At 43.5% G+C, this 18,605-nt stretch overlaps 1 protein-coding gene across 1 annotated transcript in view; it reads left to right on the top strand.

The window, feature by feature from the left end:
* LOC115087992 (dedicator of cytokinesis protein 2-like) overlaps positions 1 to 18,605 on the top strand; it is a 1,829,205-nt gene that overhangs the window by 422,059 nt on the left and 1,388,541 nt on the right. The window contains exons 21-22 of the mRNA XM_029595813.1: positions 10,386 to 10,486; positions 16,085 to 16,219. Coding sequence (XP_029451673.1) covers positions 10,386 to 10,486; positions 16,085 to 16,219 — 236 coding nt within the window. The remainder of the gene's footprint in view (positions 1 to 10,385; positions 10,487 to 16,084; positions 16,220 to 18,605) is intronic.

Below are 18,605 nucleotides of genomic sequence, written 5' to 3' on the forward strand. Positions count from 1 at the left end.
AGGGTTAACTCTGCTTGAATACTTCATTTCTGGCTCTAGGAGGGCTCTTAGTACTGTTGTAAAGGCGGTTAACTGATGCCATACTGGGTCAGTCCAAGGCTCCACCAAGCCCAGCATCCTGTCTCCCACGGTGGCCAATCCGGGTCTCTTGGAGAATGTCTAGAATACTTTACTGGTTGGAGACTCAGGAAAAAAAACAGTTCCCTGATCAATTTTCAGAAGCCAAGAATAAAGACATGAAAAACCTACTTGCTTCTTAAACCTTTTCTATCTGTGAAGGGGACCCGCCTGCGCAGGAATAATCCAACTCCTGCTGCTGCAACTGATCCTCTGAGCTTCAGGTTGTGCTATAAAATTATATTTCTCCGCAGGGTGAAAAAATTATTTCAGGTCTTCACGTCTCTGTCCTTTGTTCTTGTTCTCTTTCCCTGACTTTCATTTCTCTGTTTCTTCATCCCTATTTTTGTTCGCTTCTCTGTCATTGTCTGAAACTCTGCTCCTCTCTTTTGTTTTTCCATGTTTCTGTCTTCCTGGCTCTTTCTTTAGTTCTTCCCTTGCTGTAATGAGATAGTGGCCTACAGAGTAAGGATGTTTTTCCTCATTGGATTTAACAATAAAGCTATACCCAAAGGACTCATTTTGATATGTGAAAATGCTATAGCTAGCATTTTACCGAGTCAGAAATCCTTGAGTTTGAGAAGCAAATACGCATACCCCAAAAGCTGAGAATATCTCAGAGCAGCAGGACAAATCTTTTTTTTTTTCTTTCTTTAAGGATAACAGCACGGGTGAAGTCATTAATCTTTCATTTGACAGGAGGCTTACTCATCTCAATAAACACTTTCTCTCTTTCTGCAACTAATGGGCCTGCAACAGCAGGTACCAGGGAGACAGTAATATTGCATACTATAAAGAAACGGGGAATTCAATCTGGCATGGCAATGGTTGTCATCCTATTAGACGGCCATGCTGATGACTGATGCACATATATTTGTGAGGAGTGGACTGATGGACAGAGTGGCACCTTCCCTTCTAGTCTAAGTCACTTTGACACTTACAGTCGCACTTTAACATCTAATTCACTTAGGCCAGCAGTACTGTATGCTTAAAGGGACCTATGGTCCCTTCACTAGGTCTATGCTGCTCCCAGTGGAGAACATACTGTGAGTGTCAGAGTAATGTCTTGGACTAAATCATTTGCTATGACATTCCCCTCTAGGAATAGTTACAGTGGTTCAATGCTGGATTGGGATAGAGTAGCCTGAGAGCTTTCTATTTAGAAGGTTCGGAGATGAGAGAGAAAGAGAAGAGAGAGAGAGGCAGGCGTATAGTTTCTCATCTCTCTGTAATGATATGTAGTTTGGGAAGGGGTAAAGCCTGCCTTTGTCCCGGTTATTACATATGTAAGGAACCTCAGGTTTCCTTACCAGAAAGAATATATTAACTAGCTAGGGAGGTTCAGAGAAATTTAGTGACGAGAAGTTTGAGTTTGAGAGTTGCAGATGGTGTGTTCTAGCATTATATAAATCTCTGCCACCATCTTAGGGTGTGGATTTTAGTTGGATTTCTGTTTGGATTCTTAGTTGGATTTTTGGTTAAGCTCTCAGAATGCAGGTTATTCCTGCCTTCCGTTAATTATTTTTGCTACTTCATTTCAGAGGATTTTTCTGAGTTACCCTCTTGGGATTTCATTTCATTTCCTTTCATTTATTAAATTGTATATCCTGCTTGTAAAACATATTATCAGGCAGTAAAGCAAAATAAAACAACATTCAAATCAATTAACAAAAAACACAATATAGTAAAACAATATAAAAATAATAAAATTTCTCCAACAAACTAAACAACAAGCATACAATGGGGGACTTGCCTGCCACCATCCTCGCTTCTTCTAGCTTCAAGCTCCTTCACTGCTCTTGCTGTGAGCAGTGAGAGGATTCTTATGACTGACATAGTTCCCAGGGAATCTAGTGAGGGCATTTTGGGAACTCACGGAGGACAGCCAGTCTTTAGCTCATTTCTGTTCCTATGAATGAGCAACAAGCTGGCCCTTACCATCTACCAGTGAGAATGGCTCTATTGGAATTAAAGCCTTGATCCCAATGGCAGTGTCCCCTCCATGTGACCTAAGCATATTGGCTATTGGCGGAATTGATTCTGAACCAACCGAGATTAAACTCAGACATATGGAGGATTGTCATGAGAACCGAGACCTCTCTGGTACAAGCGGTCAAACTATGTGACTTTTTTGCTGAAATCGTGGGAAAATTGTGTGATTTGGAGCCTAAACTGGAACAAGTTGAAATTAAAATGTCCTCTTTACCTAGTAAAGTTGCTAACTTACACGTTTCAGCAGCAGCAAGTGTGAAAAATTCTTTATCTTACACTATAAGTTAGAGTTGATGGAAAATCATTTGAGATAAAACATTTTAAGGTTGTTGAACTTCCCAAAACTGAGATTAATATCTCCTAGGGAGCTACTTAAAATATATTTTCATGAAATATTGCAGTTTGAATCTAAGAAAGAAATTCAGATGTTACAATATTTTTATCTACCTGAGATGAAAAAAAATCTTGAGGAAGAGGAAGGTGCATTAGATGTTTTAGCTATATCTGGAGGCTTAGACTGTTAAGCGTGACGGCCGCGGCAAACCCGCAACTTGGCCCCCTCACCTCTCTCAAAGTGATCCAGCACCTGGTCCCTCGTCTATGGTGGCTGTTGGCTGCCCCTGGGGCCTCCAGTTCTGCTATAGTTCCTGATGTTTCACGTTGAGCCTCTCCGCATGGCCTGCGGAGAGACACCGTCCCGACCAACACTGCGCCCCTCCCTAGGTGCGCACACGTGCACAGCTGATCCTTTAATATGGCCCGCGGCGGGAACCTGGCCTGCGGCCCCGGATAATGACATCAGCTAAACTCCAGTATATAAGGCCGGGCTCCGCTCTCTGAAATTGCCTTTGCAACAGGTCCCCTCGCTAGTCAAGTGCTCGTTGCTTCTTCTGTTCCTGAGTTCCTGTTCCTTTGTCTCTCCTTTGGATTGCTAACCTGGTTTGACCTCTGCATAGCCTGACTTCTCCGTTGCCTTTCTCCAGCCCTGGACCTCTGCATTGCCTGACTACTCCGTTGCCTTTCTCCAACCCCGGACCTCTGCATTGCCTGACTACTCCGTTGCCTTTCTCCAGCCCCGGACCTCTGCATTGCCTGACTACTCCATTGCCTCTCTCCAACCCCGGACCTCTGCATTGTCTGACAACTCTGTTGCCTCTCTCCAGCCCTGGACTTCTGCTTTGTCTGACCATCCTTTGACTCTCCTCGTGCAGACCTCAGCCTTGCTTGCCACTGCTTCCAGCCTGCCGCCATTCCTGAACCCAGCTTGCTTAAAGACGCCTCTTCAGCCTTTGTCCTCGACGTGGTTCATTCAGGCTTCAGCCTGCTCTTGCTTGGGCGCCCTCTGTCAGACTGTGTACCTATTGGAGCCCGTGTCTCCAGGACTCCGCCTCGTCCAGTACAGATTGTTACCTACACTGGTTGCTGCCTCTGGGCTGACCTCGATCCACCCATTGATGACCACTGACGGAGGCCACCTAAGTCCAGCCGGCCCCGGCACCCAAAGGCTCAACCCACGGGGAATGAGGGCTGGTATTGGTGAAGCGCCAGCTGATCTCCGTCTGTCAGCCCTCTCTGCCTGCTGATGGTGGGGACCCGTAGGATCCCTCCTACGGATAGCGTCAACCCCACCTCGGCCCAAGGGTCCACCTCTGGTGCAACATAGACCTTACTGGATTCCTTCAATATTCACAAGATATCATTTCCACCAGAGCAATAATAATAATAATAATAATTTCCTGTACACTGGAGTCAGACAAGGAGTTTATTTTTAGAAGTTACTTCAGAAAAAAGAATTTGATGTTTTGTGGTCATAGGGTAGCAATATTTCCTCATGCTGCAAGGTTGACCCAGTTGAGAAGAAGAGCTTTTTTACAATTTAAGCCACAGGTACTCTCACCATTTTCTTAAATTTTCCTGTAAATATATTGTTTACCAAGCTAAGAAATTTATCTTCCTTGACCCATCACATTTGGAAACTTTTCTATTAGATAAAGTTGAGGTTAATGCTTAGTATGATAGTTAATGGAGTAATTAATATGTTTTGTATGTAGTGCTTGGATGGCTATTTAGTGTATAAGTATGCTTAATAATTTCTTTGTTCTCCCCAAACATGGACTTAGTATTTTATTGTAAAATATATTTACTTTGGATTTGTATTGACTAAATACTAATAAAAAGAATATTAAAGAAAAGAACATACAATATGTAGCATAAACACAATACTGGTGACAGGAAATAAAAAACCAATTGTGTTGAGAGCAACATACTAGAAAATCAAAATAACTAAAATACCTAAAATCTAAGAAAACTATTAAAACAAAATTATAATAAAAATCGAGATTTTAACTGCTTTTCTAAATTTTAAATAATTAACTTCCATGTGGATGTCTAGGGCTAAAGAGTTTTATAATAATGAGGCCTAATAACTAAAAGATGAATCACTAGTACATTCCAACTGGATGACAGATGGGGAAGGGATATGAAGAAGTCCCATTTGAGAGGAACAAAGAGCATGTGATGGTGTATAAGAAATCAAAAGTTTAAACAGAGAGGGAGACCCAATCGAAGAACATGAAAAACTAAACATAACATTTTGAATCAAATTTAAAATAAAACAGGTAACCAATGTAGATGTAAAACTGAGGAAATGTGATTGAATTCATGAAGACTAAAGATCACTCTAGCAGCCGTATTCTGGAGAAGTTGAAGACATTTCAATTGATAATTAGGAATGCCCAAAAGCAATGAATTGCAATAATAATATGACTCCAGTGTACAGGAAATTATTATTATTATTATTATTATGCATGACTTAATAGTTTCAGATCTAATAGATTTAATAGAGGATGTAGTTGGCGAATATATCTCAAATGAAAAAAATGATTTTTGAACAATTGAAGAGCTATATGGAACTACAGAGAGCCCAGAATCGAACTATATTCCCAGAGTACAAATCATGGATTTTAAAGAGACAATGTTGCTACAAATTGCTGGAGTATATCTGATGGAGAAATACATTTCATGCTGAACCAGATGGCCTTTGATTTTGTTGGATGAATCTGTAAGCCATGTTCTAGAGGCCAAGTTGCAACATGATTCAACATTCAGGGTCAATTTTTAAACTGCGATGTGCCATTATCACGTGCATTAGGGCCTTATTGTACACAATAAGGCCCTAACGCACACGATTCTGGCTGCATCGCGGCAGTACAGTTTTAATTAGGGGAAAAGGAGGAATGTGGGTAGGGGTTGGGCAGGATTATGGCCCAGCAGTGCTGCAGGTGAAAATGTTTTTCACATTATCGCCGGCAGTACCATGGGAAATAACACCTTTTCCCATGGCGCTATGGGGGCAAATGTATGTGGCCTGGCCGCAGCTGTGGCAGGTGAAAATGCATCGCCATGATGCAGCTGGCTGCATACTTTCATCCTCCATCCCCTTTTTTCCCTGCGGCCCATTATTCTGCTATATTTATAGCGGAATGATGAATCCCAGGGATTGATTGAAACAAAAAGGTTCTAGAGAAGATATTGAATTCATAAAAACAATAACCTGAATATCTTCGGCATAGAGTGAAGACTGGAAACCATAGTCCTGAATGAAGAGTTGCTAATGGTGAGAGGAACATATTAAACAGTAAAGGGAATAATATAGATCCTTGGGGTATCCCAAAAGGCAAAGAAGTTGGATCCAAAACTTCTTGATTCCATTCTACTTGAAAAAGCCTAGCTGAAAGATAAGAGGAAAACCAGTGTAACAATACCATCAGCACCATTTTCCCTAAGGTGTTCAGAAAGTAAAACGTGATTTACTGGGTTGAACATCAGAACCTAAGAACATGCCATACTGGATCAGAACGAGGGTCCATCAAGCCCAGCATCCTGTTTCCAACAGTGGCTAATCCAGGCTACAAGTACCTGGCAAGTACCCACACTCATGTCTAAAAAGATTATGAAAGTGACCTTGCCTGAGTCCATATTAAGTCTAATACCATTAGTTAATGACACTAGTAGTTTTGGTGCTGTGAGCTCTTCGAAAACCAAATTGAGATGGATGAAGAACATTAGCCTTGTTAACAAAATTATTCAGTTGGTCAAAGACAACATTACCAATTATTTTTTATAGCATGGTTAAATTTGAGACAGCCATATGATAACACATTAAAGTCAAGAGATTCCTTTTTAAGAAGCTGAGAAACTCTGGCAATTTTTAACTGATCAGGAAAAACTCCAAAAGACAGTTATTAACAATGCAAGAAATAGAAGTTGAAAGTGCAAGAGCTGGATTTTTTAAAAGTTTAGATGGCATAGGATTTAATTTAGATGTTGTAAGATGTAAAGATTTCAACAAAACCCAACACCCACAGCAAAAATGCAGAAAACGGGGCAGAAAATTCAGGATTTGTGAAAGATGAAGAAATTGATTCCTTTGAAGCACTAGCAGGAAAATTATTGCAAACAGAGATTAACCTTATCAGAAAAAAAGGAAGCAAAAGAACTGCAGAACAGTTCACATAATGAGAAGATAATAACTTAGGTGGATTAGATAGTGCAGCAATAATTTTGAATAGTTGCTTAGGACAGGACTCAGCTAGCTGTATCTTACATGAAATACATTTATTTTTAGCAATTTCTTTGTAGCAATCAGTCTTCAGGGTGACCTAGTGTGATTTATTTACCGTATTCTTTTTGATCCAATTTTTGAAAACCTTCCCTGTGAGAGCCTTGGTACCCCTTCACAGCGGATTTGGGGAGACTCGGTGAAAGGTTAGATCGGGGATAGAGAAGATTCTGTTGCTTTCTATCTCATCTCCAGTGATCAATCAGTGACCCGATGCAGAGGAGTTTAAATTTCCTTCGGTAATCTATCCTCTTAGTTTGGGAGAGAAGGACATTTTTCCTCCCTTCCTGTCTCTTATTTTGTTTTTTGTTTTTTTCTCCTTTTTTGAGTCAAAGTCTATTTTGGTTCCTTTTGGAATTGAGTGCATTTGGTACCAGGGACTCAGTTTCCAAACCACTGGGAGGAAAGTGTCCTTCACCTAGAAAGAGCCTAAGAAGTGGAAGTTTTATCAGAGAGGAATGGATTCCTATCCATCGCCAGAGAAAAAGAGAAGGTATTGTCTAAAAGCTGTTTTTTCTACTGATTCAAGTGTTCTGCACTTGAGAGGGAAGTGCCCACTGGTACCTTCCGAAGGAGATCTAAAACATTTAAGAAGATTACAGGAGAGGTATGAGAATTGGGACTTGCTGTGTTCTTATTAGTATTTTGGAACTAAATTCTAACCAGTCTATCGTGGGGAGAAGATTGAGATAAATTTTGGAGTTGGAAGAAAGATTATGTGTTCTTCATTTTGAGTAATTGGAAAGGAAAAGGAGATAAGTTGTTAAAGAATTGGCTTCCATAAATTTAAAGACTTTAACTAGAAGAGTGAGGTCACAGATTTAATAACCTTTCTTCTTCTATTGTTCATCAATTTTTATTTTAAATCTAAGTGCTGCAAAGAATCTTCAGTCAATTTATCAACTATCAGTAAAGGAGTTGAAAATCACTTTGCTTCTGAGTGTGATTATTGCTGCCATAGACTACAAAGATTATCAGTGCAGTTTTAGAGAATGGAAAAAGGACCATGTACTTTGATTAATGCAAAAGGGCTTTGAAGCTATCCAAGGAAAACTGCTTGCAGATAGGATCTAATTTATGTGCCCTTGGGTCAGCACAGGGTTCTATCCCACCCAGGGGTTACACAACATAGTCCATGCTGAGTAAGGATGGCCACAAGACTATTCCTTGTGTTGGTGCTTCCGATACTTAGTTGTAACTGCTCCTTTCTATTGGGAAAAGAAGACTGATCGCAGTTCAAAGTGAACAGAGATCTTCACAGGAAAAGAGAGAAATGAATGTCAGGTGCCTGTCCAGAGGTGACCAAATATGTGGAAAAACAGAAGGGAGGAGGAACAAGCTGCCCTTTCAGTGCTCTATAATCCAATGTTCCAGGAGCCCAGGAAGGAAGAAAGAAGTGTGTGGAGGAGATATTTAAACATTGGAGAAGCAAGAGAGGTCCTTGGAAGAAGGAATAGATTTCTGTTTTTGCTTCTCCCTCAGCTGACCTCTGATTTTCACCCCTTGCCCTCAGTCTCCAATCACAACTGTCCACTCACCAGGCTCAATATCTCCCATCCTTTGTCTTCAATCCTCTGCACCTGGCACTTACCCCCCGTTGTGGCCTAGGGTTTTCTCCTTCCATCTCTGACACTCTTCCCCTGCCACCTTCTTTTGGCCTCAGTCTCTCCCTTCCTTCCTCAGTCTCTGGCCCACCCACCTCATTCTCCTCTATCAGCTCTGGTCCCGGCTTCTCCCTTCATCTTCCAGTAGCAGGGCCTGGGAAACAGTGCTGGCCTCGCAGCTCTGGTCGTGGGCCCCACCCTCAGACACACACACTTCTTTCACTTGTGGGAACTTGGGCATCCCTGCCAGCCTCGCAGTTCCCGTCCTGGCTGCTCCCCTCTTCATCTGCCAGCAGAGTCAGGAGAGCCCCAATGGTCTTACAGCTTCAGTTCCAGGTCATCTTTCCACCTGCAAGGCCTGGGGATTGATGTCTGCCTGGCAGTGGAAGTAGAGGGGAGCCCTGAGTTTTGCAGAGGAGTGGCTGGAGGGAATTGGGTCCAATTAAGTGGAAAGAGGGGTGGCAGAATTATAGATCCAGGCAGAAAGGAGCAGAAACGTTGCCACCCCCAAAACTGTATCACTCTTGACACAGGTCTAGTGTGTCTATTGGGGAAATCCAGGCCTGCTTAGGAGGCCGAGAGCCCAGCATCTGTCCAAAGGAGCTTTAAATTCCAAGACAAGGAGTGAAGAGATTCCAAGAGCATGAAATAGAAAGAATTAGTAACACCTTATTTATTTATTTGTCTTTATTTCATAGAGTTCAGTGCATGGCTGTATACTGTAAGTGCTTTACAGACTGTTCAATAAAATCTTTTAACTTTGGAACACCATACACTGTGTCTTGTGTCTCCTTGGAGATATTCCATCTAAACACCTTGATTTCCCCCACCTCCTGCCCCCCATTTCGGAGGGAGGTCTAACTTCTAGATCTCAAGGAGTTATTCCATCTAAACAATAAAATTCCACTGCTCCCATAGACAATCCATGTGACCTTGAGCAAGTAACTTTATCTCCCATTGTCTCAGATATCCACTTAGATTGTAAGCAGCTGTTAGGGGAAGGGATTTATGGTAACTGAAAGCATATTGGCATTGTTCAGAGCTAAGTATCCAACAGTTCTATAAAAATGATAAGACTGAGTCCGGACTTAGCCTTGGCATCAAGTGTGCATTCTATCTAATCATTGCACCGGGAAGGGGGAGTTATATGGGTATGGCGAAAACTATGTCACTGCCCAGCATTTTGCAGGTCTAAATCACAAGTCTGCTTTTCTCTTAGCATTTCTGTTTTCTTGTTCCTCTGTGAGTTTGGAATCTCTGATGAGAATTTAGTGCTTTTTTTATTTGTGCATTATGGTTGCATTATAGGTGCATTAGGTTTTGTTGAAATTCAGGCTGAGAGTCACATTAAAAGCTTTAAAGCAGATCAGCAACAGTCTAACAATAAATGTGATGATCTCAAATCTCAGACCACTTTCACTTTCCAAAGTAATATGAGTTTATTATACCACTAGAACAGCAATATGAGAAAATTCAAGTTCCATTTGATGGGAAAGACATCCTAGCTGCGCATTATAGTAATAGCAATATCCTTTCTCCCATGTGGAAGCTGCCTTACAAATGTGCAATTACCCCAGAGGTGGCTGCATACCTGCTTCTGAGTGCTTTGCTTGTAACATATGTTAGGATCTGGCTTGAATATAAAATGTGTACCATATCAATTCAAATTACTGTTAATGAACCTGAATGTGGTGATGTCATTATTGCCCATATCCCTGCACAAGTTTAGTATATGAGGCAAACTCTTTGTCTTGCTGCTCTGGACAAACCTATTGATTTGATTCTTTATCGGGCTTTTTTACTGGTAATGTAGGTAATAGAGGAGTATAAGTTTATTTGCTGCCCATCCCAGAAGAACAGAAGAGCAGGAGCCAGCAGATATACCAGAAATGAATCAAGACCTTAAGCATGAGGAATACTTATGCTGTATATGATTATGGGAGCGGATATCTGGCCCGGCCATCTTGTCAAGATTCCAGGAGTTCTTTGCACTGACTATTTCTGGTCACATGTTGTATTTTATCTGTGGCTGTTTTTTCTTTCCCCTACAGATCTTCATTGTGGGTTTAATCGCAGACAGGAAGTTCCAGCACTTCAATGCAGTACTGGAGGCCTATATTTGCCAGCACTTCAGTGCCACCCTGGCCTACAAGTATGTTGTATATGTAACCCCCAAACCGATGTGCAGGCCCACCACTGGTGAGGCCATAAAGTTATTTATGCTCTTTGATCTCCCTCACTTCCCTGGGTGTGGCTTCTTTGACTAGGGGTAGAAAGGAGTCCTCTTAGGTCCCAGTGCGGGCGGCTGACCTCCTATGCTGAATTCTCTGGGCTAGGTGAATCTTTATACTTTGTGCTGTGTGCTGAGTGCAAGGACTACACGGTTGTTAGACTCCAAAAGTAATACTTTACTGTAAACAGTATGGTTGAATGGCACAACTAAGTATGTTTCCAGCACAACAGTTCTGGTCTTTTCTCTTACTCTTGGTATACAGTTCTTGTGCCCTCTATCTGTGCAAGAGTCAACTATTAGGGGCAGGAATCCAGCTGCTGCACTGGGTTACGAAGAGCAGTAGATCCCTCAGGTTAGGTCCCGTTTGGTGGGCGGGAACCCCTGTCAGCAAAAATCTAATCTTGGCACAGAGAGTTAATGTCTCTCGCTCCCCAGGGTTGATTGAAGATGCCGGGGGGGGGGGGGGGGTGTCCTCCACCATTTTCAGATGATTTTATTACTCACAGTTAGTTGTCCTTTCTTTTGAGGAGGATTCCGGGTGGAACTTCAGGGTCAGCGATGGGTAGGAAGAGGGGCAGAAAAATCACTTCCTCCCAGTTCTTGGAAAAAAAAAAAACCGACTTCTTTGTTCCCCAAAATAGATAACTTTGGAGCACCTCTACAACAGGACACCACCACTTCGGGGGCAGGTCTTCCCTAAACCTGAGCATCTTTGACTCAGTGTTCCCCGATCCCTAAGCCTAGGAAAGGCCCAGGCCTTCAGCAGGGTTCCTTTACTCAAAATCCAACGCAGTCCCTGGAAAAAAACACTCTGTAACTCAGTTGAAGAGTATAGCAGTGAAGTCCAAAGCCTCCTTGGAAAGTCTTAGAGGGTTTCAAAGACTTCAGGTAGGCCAAATTTAACTTAGCAAAAACTCCAACCTCTCTCTAACTTCCAACTTAGACTGCCCCCCGAGCCCTTCACAGAGCTCTGCTGAAAAGTCTTCTGCAGGGGATATCCATTTCAGCCCCACCCTTGGGAGGGCTGTCACAGAATGGATCCTCCTATTTCCTTTCTCTAACTGCACTAATAGGTCTATTCCCAGTGCTTAACGGTAACCCAGAAAGGAGCCCTGGTTACATATAGAACATTGCATACAAGTTACTCCTACAGGATCTGCTTCACCATATAGCATGCATACTAAGTAAGAATTAGAAAGTGACCGCAAATAATAACTGTTATGATTTGGCAGACAGCCTCATGTGACCATGCACTAGAAGCCCTTCAGTGAAAAAAAAAATAAAGCCTCCAACACAATATAAATCTCAAATTCATTCTGCAAGTAACAAGGAACAGGCATTAGGGATGTGAATCGTGTCCTCGATCGTCTTAACGATCGATTTCGGCTGGGAGGGGGAGGGAATTGTATTGTTGCCGTTTGGGGGGGTAAAATATCGTGAAAAATCGTGAAAAATCTAAAAATCGAAAAATCGCAAAACCGGCACATTAAAACCCCCTAAAACCCACCCCCGACCCTTTAAATTAAATCCCCCACCCTCCCGAACCCCGCCCAAATGACTTAAATAACCTGCGGGTCCAGCGGCGGTCCGGAACGGCAGCGGTCCGGAACGGGCTCCTGCTCCTCAATCTTGTTGTCTTCAGCCGGCGCCATTTTCCAAAATGGCGGCGAAAAATGGCGGCGGCCATAGACGAACACGATTGGACGGCAGGAGGTCCTTCCGGACCCCCGCTGGACTTTTGGCAAGTCTCGTGGGGGTCAGGAGGCCCCCCACAAGCTGGCCAAAAGTTCCTGGAGGTCCAGCGGGGGTCAGGGAGCGATTTCCCGCCGCGAATCGTTTTCATACGGAAAATGGCGCCGGCAGGAGATCGACTGCAGGAGGTCATTCAGCGAGGCGCCGGAACCCTCGCTGAACGACCTCCTGCAGTCGATCTCCTGCCGGCGCCATTTTCCGTACGAAAACGATTCGCGGCGGGAAATCGCTCCCTGACCCCCGCTGGACCTCCAGGAACTTTTGGCCAGCTTGTGGGGGGCCTCCTGACCCCCACGAGACTTGCCAAAAGTCCAGCAGGGGTCCGGAAGGACCTCCTGCCGTCCAATCGTGTTCGTCTATGGCCGCCGCCATTTTTCGCCGCCATTTTGGAAAATGGCGCCGGCTGAAGACAACAAGATTGAGGAGCAGGAGCCCGTTCCGGACCGCTGCCGTTCCGGACCGCCGCTGGACCCGCAGGTTATTTAACTCATTTGGGGGGGTTCGGGAGGGTGGGGGATTTAATTTAAAGGGTCGGGGGTGGGTTTTAGGGGGTTTTAGTGTGCTGGCTCACGATTCTAACGATTTATAACGATAAATCGTTAGAATCTCTATTGTATTGTGTTCCATAACGGTTTAAGACGATATTAAAATTATCGGACGATAATTTTAATCGTCCTAAAATGATTCACATCCCTAACAGGCATTGCCCAGTTGACTCTTGAAAGAATCATCCACAATCCTAATGCATTCTACTGTATGGAAAGGCAAAATTTTCCATAGAAAAGGAAATTCAAGGAAAGGGGGTCATGATGTGAAGCTGTAAAGAGAAAGGTTCAGAGAAAACATGAGAAAATACTCCTTTATTGAGAGGGTGGTAGATATCTAAAATAGACTACTGACAATGGCAGTGACAACCAGAACCATGATGGGATTTCAGCATGCTTGTGGCCTGGTTTGGCCTCTGTTGGAAACAGGATGCTGGGCTTGATGGACCCTTGGTCTGACCCAGTATGGCATGTTCTTATGTTAGGGAAGGAGGAAGGCCTAGAGCGTTTGCTCAGTCATTTGAAACTTCAAAGGGCCAATGAGTGGGAAATAGCAGCCAACCAGCAAAGAGCGGTGGACAGCTGCATTAGACTACCAAAAGCCTGAGTAAACAACCCCTTCATCAGTAGTACAGCTTTATTAGACTTCCAGGAAGCCCGGGGTAACCAGCACGGAGTGGCCATGGTTAAAAGCATCAAAGAGCAGGCTTTGGGACGGATACTGAGGACAGGAATTGTTTATTTATTAAAAAATGTATCTGATGCCTCATTTGAAAACTCTTATTCTAGATGGAAAGGTCGAGTGGGCAACTGGTGTTTTAAGTATAGGAATTTCTTTGTTCAAACATCCAAAGTGATAGAAATCCAGAGAGGAAAACAATGGGACCGACTGGATGGGCCAATCAATCTCTATCTGCCAAGATCTACTATGATATGATGTAACTGTATTCGAGAAAATAGATTTTAGTATGTAAACTGAGAAGGTATTACATGTAAATCTGATACCATCTCACATGACACAGAAGTCTCATTTTTACATTCCATTTATTTTTATCTCCATAAGCCACTTTTAATGAGCTCATCAACTCACCAAAAAGCATTAACAAATGGCAAAGCAAATTTAACAGAACCTCATGGCATCACAATGTACCCAAGTTCTATTGACATTTCAGCTGAGTTGGTTGAATATATGCACCACAATATTCAAAGACAGCTGGGTAACCACATGCTTACCCTTCTGAATTGCCCTGGGTGAAATGTAGACCTGACCTTTCACACAAGACCGGTACTTTTAGCTGGATTCAAAACTGGCATTTTTGTGGATACATATAGGGTGGGAGAGTAAACAGCAGGTATATAATTGCATTTTGAAATGTAAACATGGTGTTCCCCCTCCCATTCTGCCACCCACAGATAAAGCAGGTGCAAAGCACGTGGCCACAAAAGGCAGCTTTCCGACGGAATCTCTACACAGTGCTTGCCTTTGAAAACCCCCACAGGTGCAAAAGAGTGCCCAAATCCTTTGCAGTAGTGCAGGCTACTGAAAATTCTCCCCAGTGTGAAAAAGGCTGAAAATGGAAGACACATATCAGAAAAGCAAAATCTATGCAGGTGTGGGGGTGATGGTGGTGAATATTTTGGCAGCATGTTGACAGTCAGTAATGCACGTGATAAAACATTTCAGTACCCTTTCAGTATCACGGCACACCTGAGGCAAGAACAGAGAAGGAAAGCTATACCTTCTGCATGCGTGCTGCTCAGTACTTCAAAGGAACAGTCACATCCGCCCCGTTATTAATCAAAAATGGTACTGTTACATCGTAAAGTTTGAAGCTCTTTAAATAATCTCCCTGATCCTCAGAGATCAGCTGTTTCCGTAAGAGTCACCTTGGTCTTTGGGTGCAGAATTTAATTTTGCGTAGGAGATGATAAGGGCACAGGTTGCACAGTTATGGGTGTGCACAGCCTTGGCTTTCACATGTTAGCATGGGATAGAGTAGAGGGGTTCCTTCGGTATGTTCGGAGGCGGGGAGGGCGGGAGGAGGGGTGCATGTGCAACTGTACAATTACAAATTCTGCAATATGCTGTTCCACGTTTGCAATGGTGGACACGCCACCCTTTTAAAATCCTTTGCCAACAAGCAATAGTAAATTTGGGCAATTCATGAAAAGCATAAAAAATGGGGAAAGAAAAACTTCCTGGCACTGAGAGGAAATGTTACTACGGTAGTCGAGCATGTTTTAAAATGTATTGCATTAGTCTATTCATTAAATTTAATAGACCTAATGTTCAATAAAATTTTAAGTCAATAAGTGGGGTTTAGGAGCTCCCATAGGACAGGCATTTATGTCCACAAGCAAGAGGCCTACGGGCTAAGAAACCTTGGCAACAACAGTGCCATTGAATGAATCCGGGTTACTCCAATATGATGCACATCTTTTCTAGCCCTTATCAGGATCTTTTAACGTGAGAAATGCTCCAGGCTGATTTGCCTTACACAGGGGGTGCATCATGCTATGCTGGCGCAAGTCCCTGTTTTCTACTGCAGCTCCTATGCGCAGTGCTACCAAAATGCAGGGGACTGCCTGCGTCGGCTACTTATAACCTGCTGCATACAGTGCTGTCAGCTCTTCAGAACATGCCCTCTGCCCCTCTTAGTTTACAAGCATGCAAGATACACAGTTGTCATCCACCATGGGATTGCTATTCAAAAGCTTTATACAGGTCAAGTCAGCTTTTAGCCTCCTAAGTCTAACCAGTTACCCCCCTCCACACAAACACACAGACATACACACACACACACACACAAAATCACTGTGCATGACAAAAAAGGAGCCATACCGGGGCACGGAAGGGATGGGGTTTTCAAGTTTAGTTGGTTAGCAGAATAAATCTCTCCACCTAAGTGTGTCTGCACAAATGGCTTTCCTAACTCTAACCCTATAGGCTTTATGTAGGGTTAGATTTAACCTGGCTGTTCAACACATGTAGACAGAGTTAACTGGTTAAAGTAAACTGGTTAACTCTACTACTTAGCACCTCTGTGAAATATCCACCCCCATGCTTTTAATAAGGAGAAGCGCAAGACAAACTATGCGTGCCACACAGCAACATGAGCAGGCTCTGTGTGCATTTTCAGGAGAGCGCACACCCCCTCCCCCTCCTGGTATCATCCCAGCCTTCTAGCTCTTCTTTTTCTCCTGGTCTCTTTATTTGCAGAAAGCTGATTGCGGTGCTGACGAGTTATGTGGAGACGGCTAGCCGTGGTGAACCATGTGACCACCTTCTGAGGACATTCAAGGCCTTGGAATATCTCTTCAAATTCATCGTCCGCTCCAGGCATCTCTTTTCCCAGTAAGTGCAGTCATGACGCTTTGCACAGCACGGACAGACACTGAAGACACAGGGCTGCTAGTGGAGTAGAGGGAAGCTCTGCCTCATCTCGTTCATGTGTAAGGGGTTCCTTAGAGGGCTGCACCAGATACATGTTCCTCCCCCTGAACTGCTAGTTTTCCTTTAAAGTATCACCCACTGATTGTCTGTTGCTTTGACATCACTGTGCCTGCCAACTCCCTGGTTTTATTTAGACTTTCAATACGCACACTGTTAAACACCTTGACTATAGGTTACTGTCCGGTTGCATTAGTTGGGAGGTGTCTACTGATTTTACCCAGCCGGGTTGGAGAATCACCTCTTAATATCTCTCAGTGTTCTGAGATTTTCATAAAGTTTCCCTGAATTTCCCCTGCTGTTGCCTCTCATTTCCCCATCTCTCCTTCTCCATGTGACAGGTCTCCCATCAAGAAGCCCTTTTTCTTTCACAAACAGACCACCGGAGATGATTCTGGGTTGAGAAAGCTGCCTGGCCCCAGCTTGGAGTCTGATTTACAGTTGTGAAAATGTATGGGGAGTGTGGGATTACTGTAGAATAGCAGAAGCTGTCTGTAGCTGCTTATTTCATTTGGAAGGTGTGGTATTCTGAATGGCCACTAGATGGCTTTCTCTCTAATAAAATTGCACAATGCATTTGCCCTGCGTCAAGGTGAAAGAGTGGTTAGAGATTTATATGTGAATGTTCACCTTTAAGAAGGATGGGGTTAGTAAGGTCCTGTAGAGGGAGTAGAAATCCAGCGTAAAATGCTGGGTTGATGATTTGGCGGGAGAGAGAGAACCAAACAGGTGACTGGGTTTGACCAGGATGGGTTCTCTATGGGGGAAGACCTGCAGGGGTTGTGTTTTTTTTCCCCTCTGAGGGAAAGGCCTGAAGTGGTGTAGGTGTTTCTCCTTAAGCATCCAGGGGATCTGGCCAGAGTCCTGGGAAGTGGAAGGGAGTCTGCAGATACCACAGTCGGTGGGGAATATATGGAATGATGAAGGCACAGAAGGATGAGAACCAGTGACACTGCTAGGGCAGTCCTACACTTTTGCTTGGAAGGAGCAGAGGAAGCTTCTGAAGGGTTATAGAGTTTCTATGGAGAATGGAGAAGTGAGTCCAGTGAGTGAATACTGAAGCACTTAAATGTGTGAGAAACTGATGTTGATACAATAAGAAGCATAGTTTATTTTGACAGAGGAGAAAAAAATGCTTGTAGGGAGGAGGAATTGCTTCCATTGAGAGTACATTGAAATATTGGGAAGAAGAGTGGTACGTTAAAGTGTTAATGAGGAAAGTGGGGTAAGAATATGTGTAAGAAGTTCTTCTAATGTATGAAATTGCTAAGCATACGTTCCATCTTCTTTGTAACCTCCATAGCCTAGCTGTGTAAACCCATACATCCTGATCCAGTCAGTGTTTACTCTCACTCTATTGCAACATACTCTGAATGCTGGTAACACCAGAACAGAAAAGTTTAATTTTTTGCAGCCCCTGTGCCAAGGGACCACTTTCCCAGCCCTGGGGAGTGCAGGATGTACTCACCCAGGGTGGGTGGGGTTTACTATCTCTCGGTGGGGGGCTGGGGGCAGGATCTCCTGTTAGGCCAAACTGGCCAAAGACACTCCTAAAAAAAATTCCACTGTCCACAAGTCTCTTGTGCTCAGAAAATAAATAACTTGATTAATACAATAAAAAGAGGTAGCCAAAACAGATGTGTAGCTAGTCCACAGACCATAATCACGACAACATCAATTTCAATTATGTTCAAATCACAAATCATTCTTTGGGCTGTAGGTTACTTCCCGAGTTGTTAGAAACCCTGGTACACCTCCCCTGTGGTCAGCTTTTGAAGAAGTTACTCCCATCACACACAAGGCCTGTTTCACCTTTAAACAACTTCTGATTTTGCTCACCTTTTTTCCCACAGAAGATCCACTCAAATCCACTCCACATGCCACACCTTTTACCTCTGTCTTTTTGTTTCTCACTTATGAACCCAAAGGGGAGTCCTAGATAGTTGTCTTTTTCTGACACAGAAATATCAAATTGTTACTCACTGTTTAGAACCTGTTAGGATCTCAGTCACTTCTGTTCTGGAGCAGTGCACCTCCCGGTCCTTTGGAGCCAGTGCTAGTCTCCAGCTCTGTGAAGAAATAACCAGCTGCAGCCTCTCCCCTAGGCCCAGTCAACCCCCCTTCTCCCCCAACACAGTTCCTCAGAGAAATCTCCAAGTTCAGAACCTCTGCTCTCTCTCTCTCAGTAATCCTGGACTTCTGCAGCACTTCTCTAAATCCGAGGGGCCGATGGAAAACAGTGCGCTCAGCTAAGCGCACTGTTTAATCTGCAGTTGGACGCGGGTTGTAT

This window comes from Rhinatrema bivittatum, chromosome 1 (genome assembly GCF_901001135.1).
Source record: "Rhinatrema bivittatum chromosome 1, aRhiBiv1.1, whole genome shotgun sequence".
NCBI classification, from domain to species: domain Eukaryota; kingdom Metazoa; phylum Chordata; class Amphibia; order Gymnophiona; family Rhinatrematidae; genus Rhinatrema; species Rhinatrema bivittatum.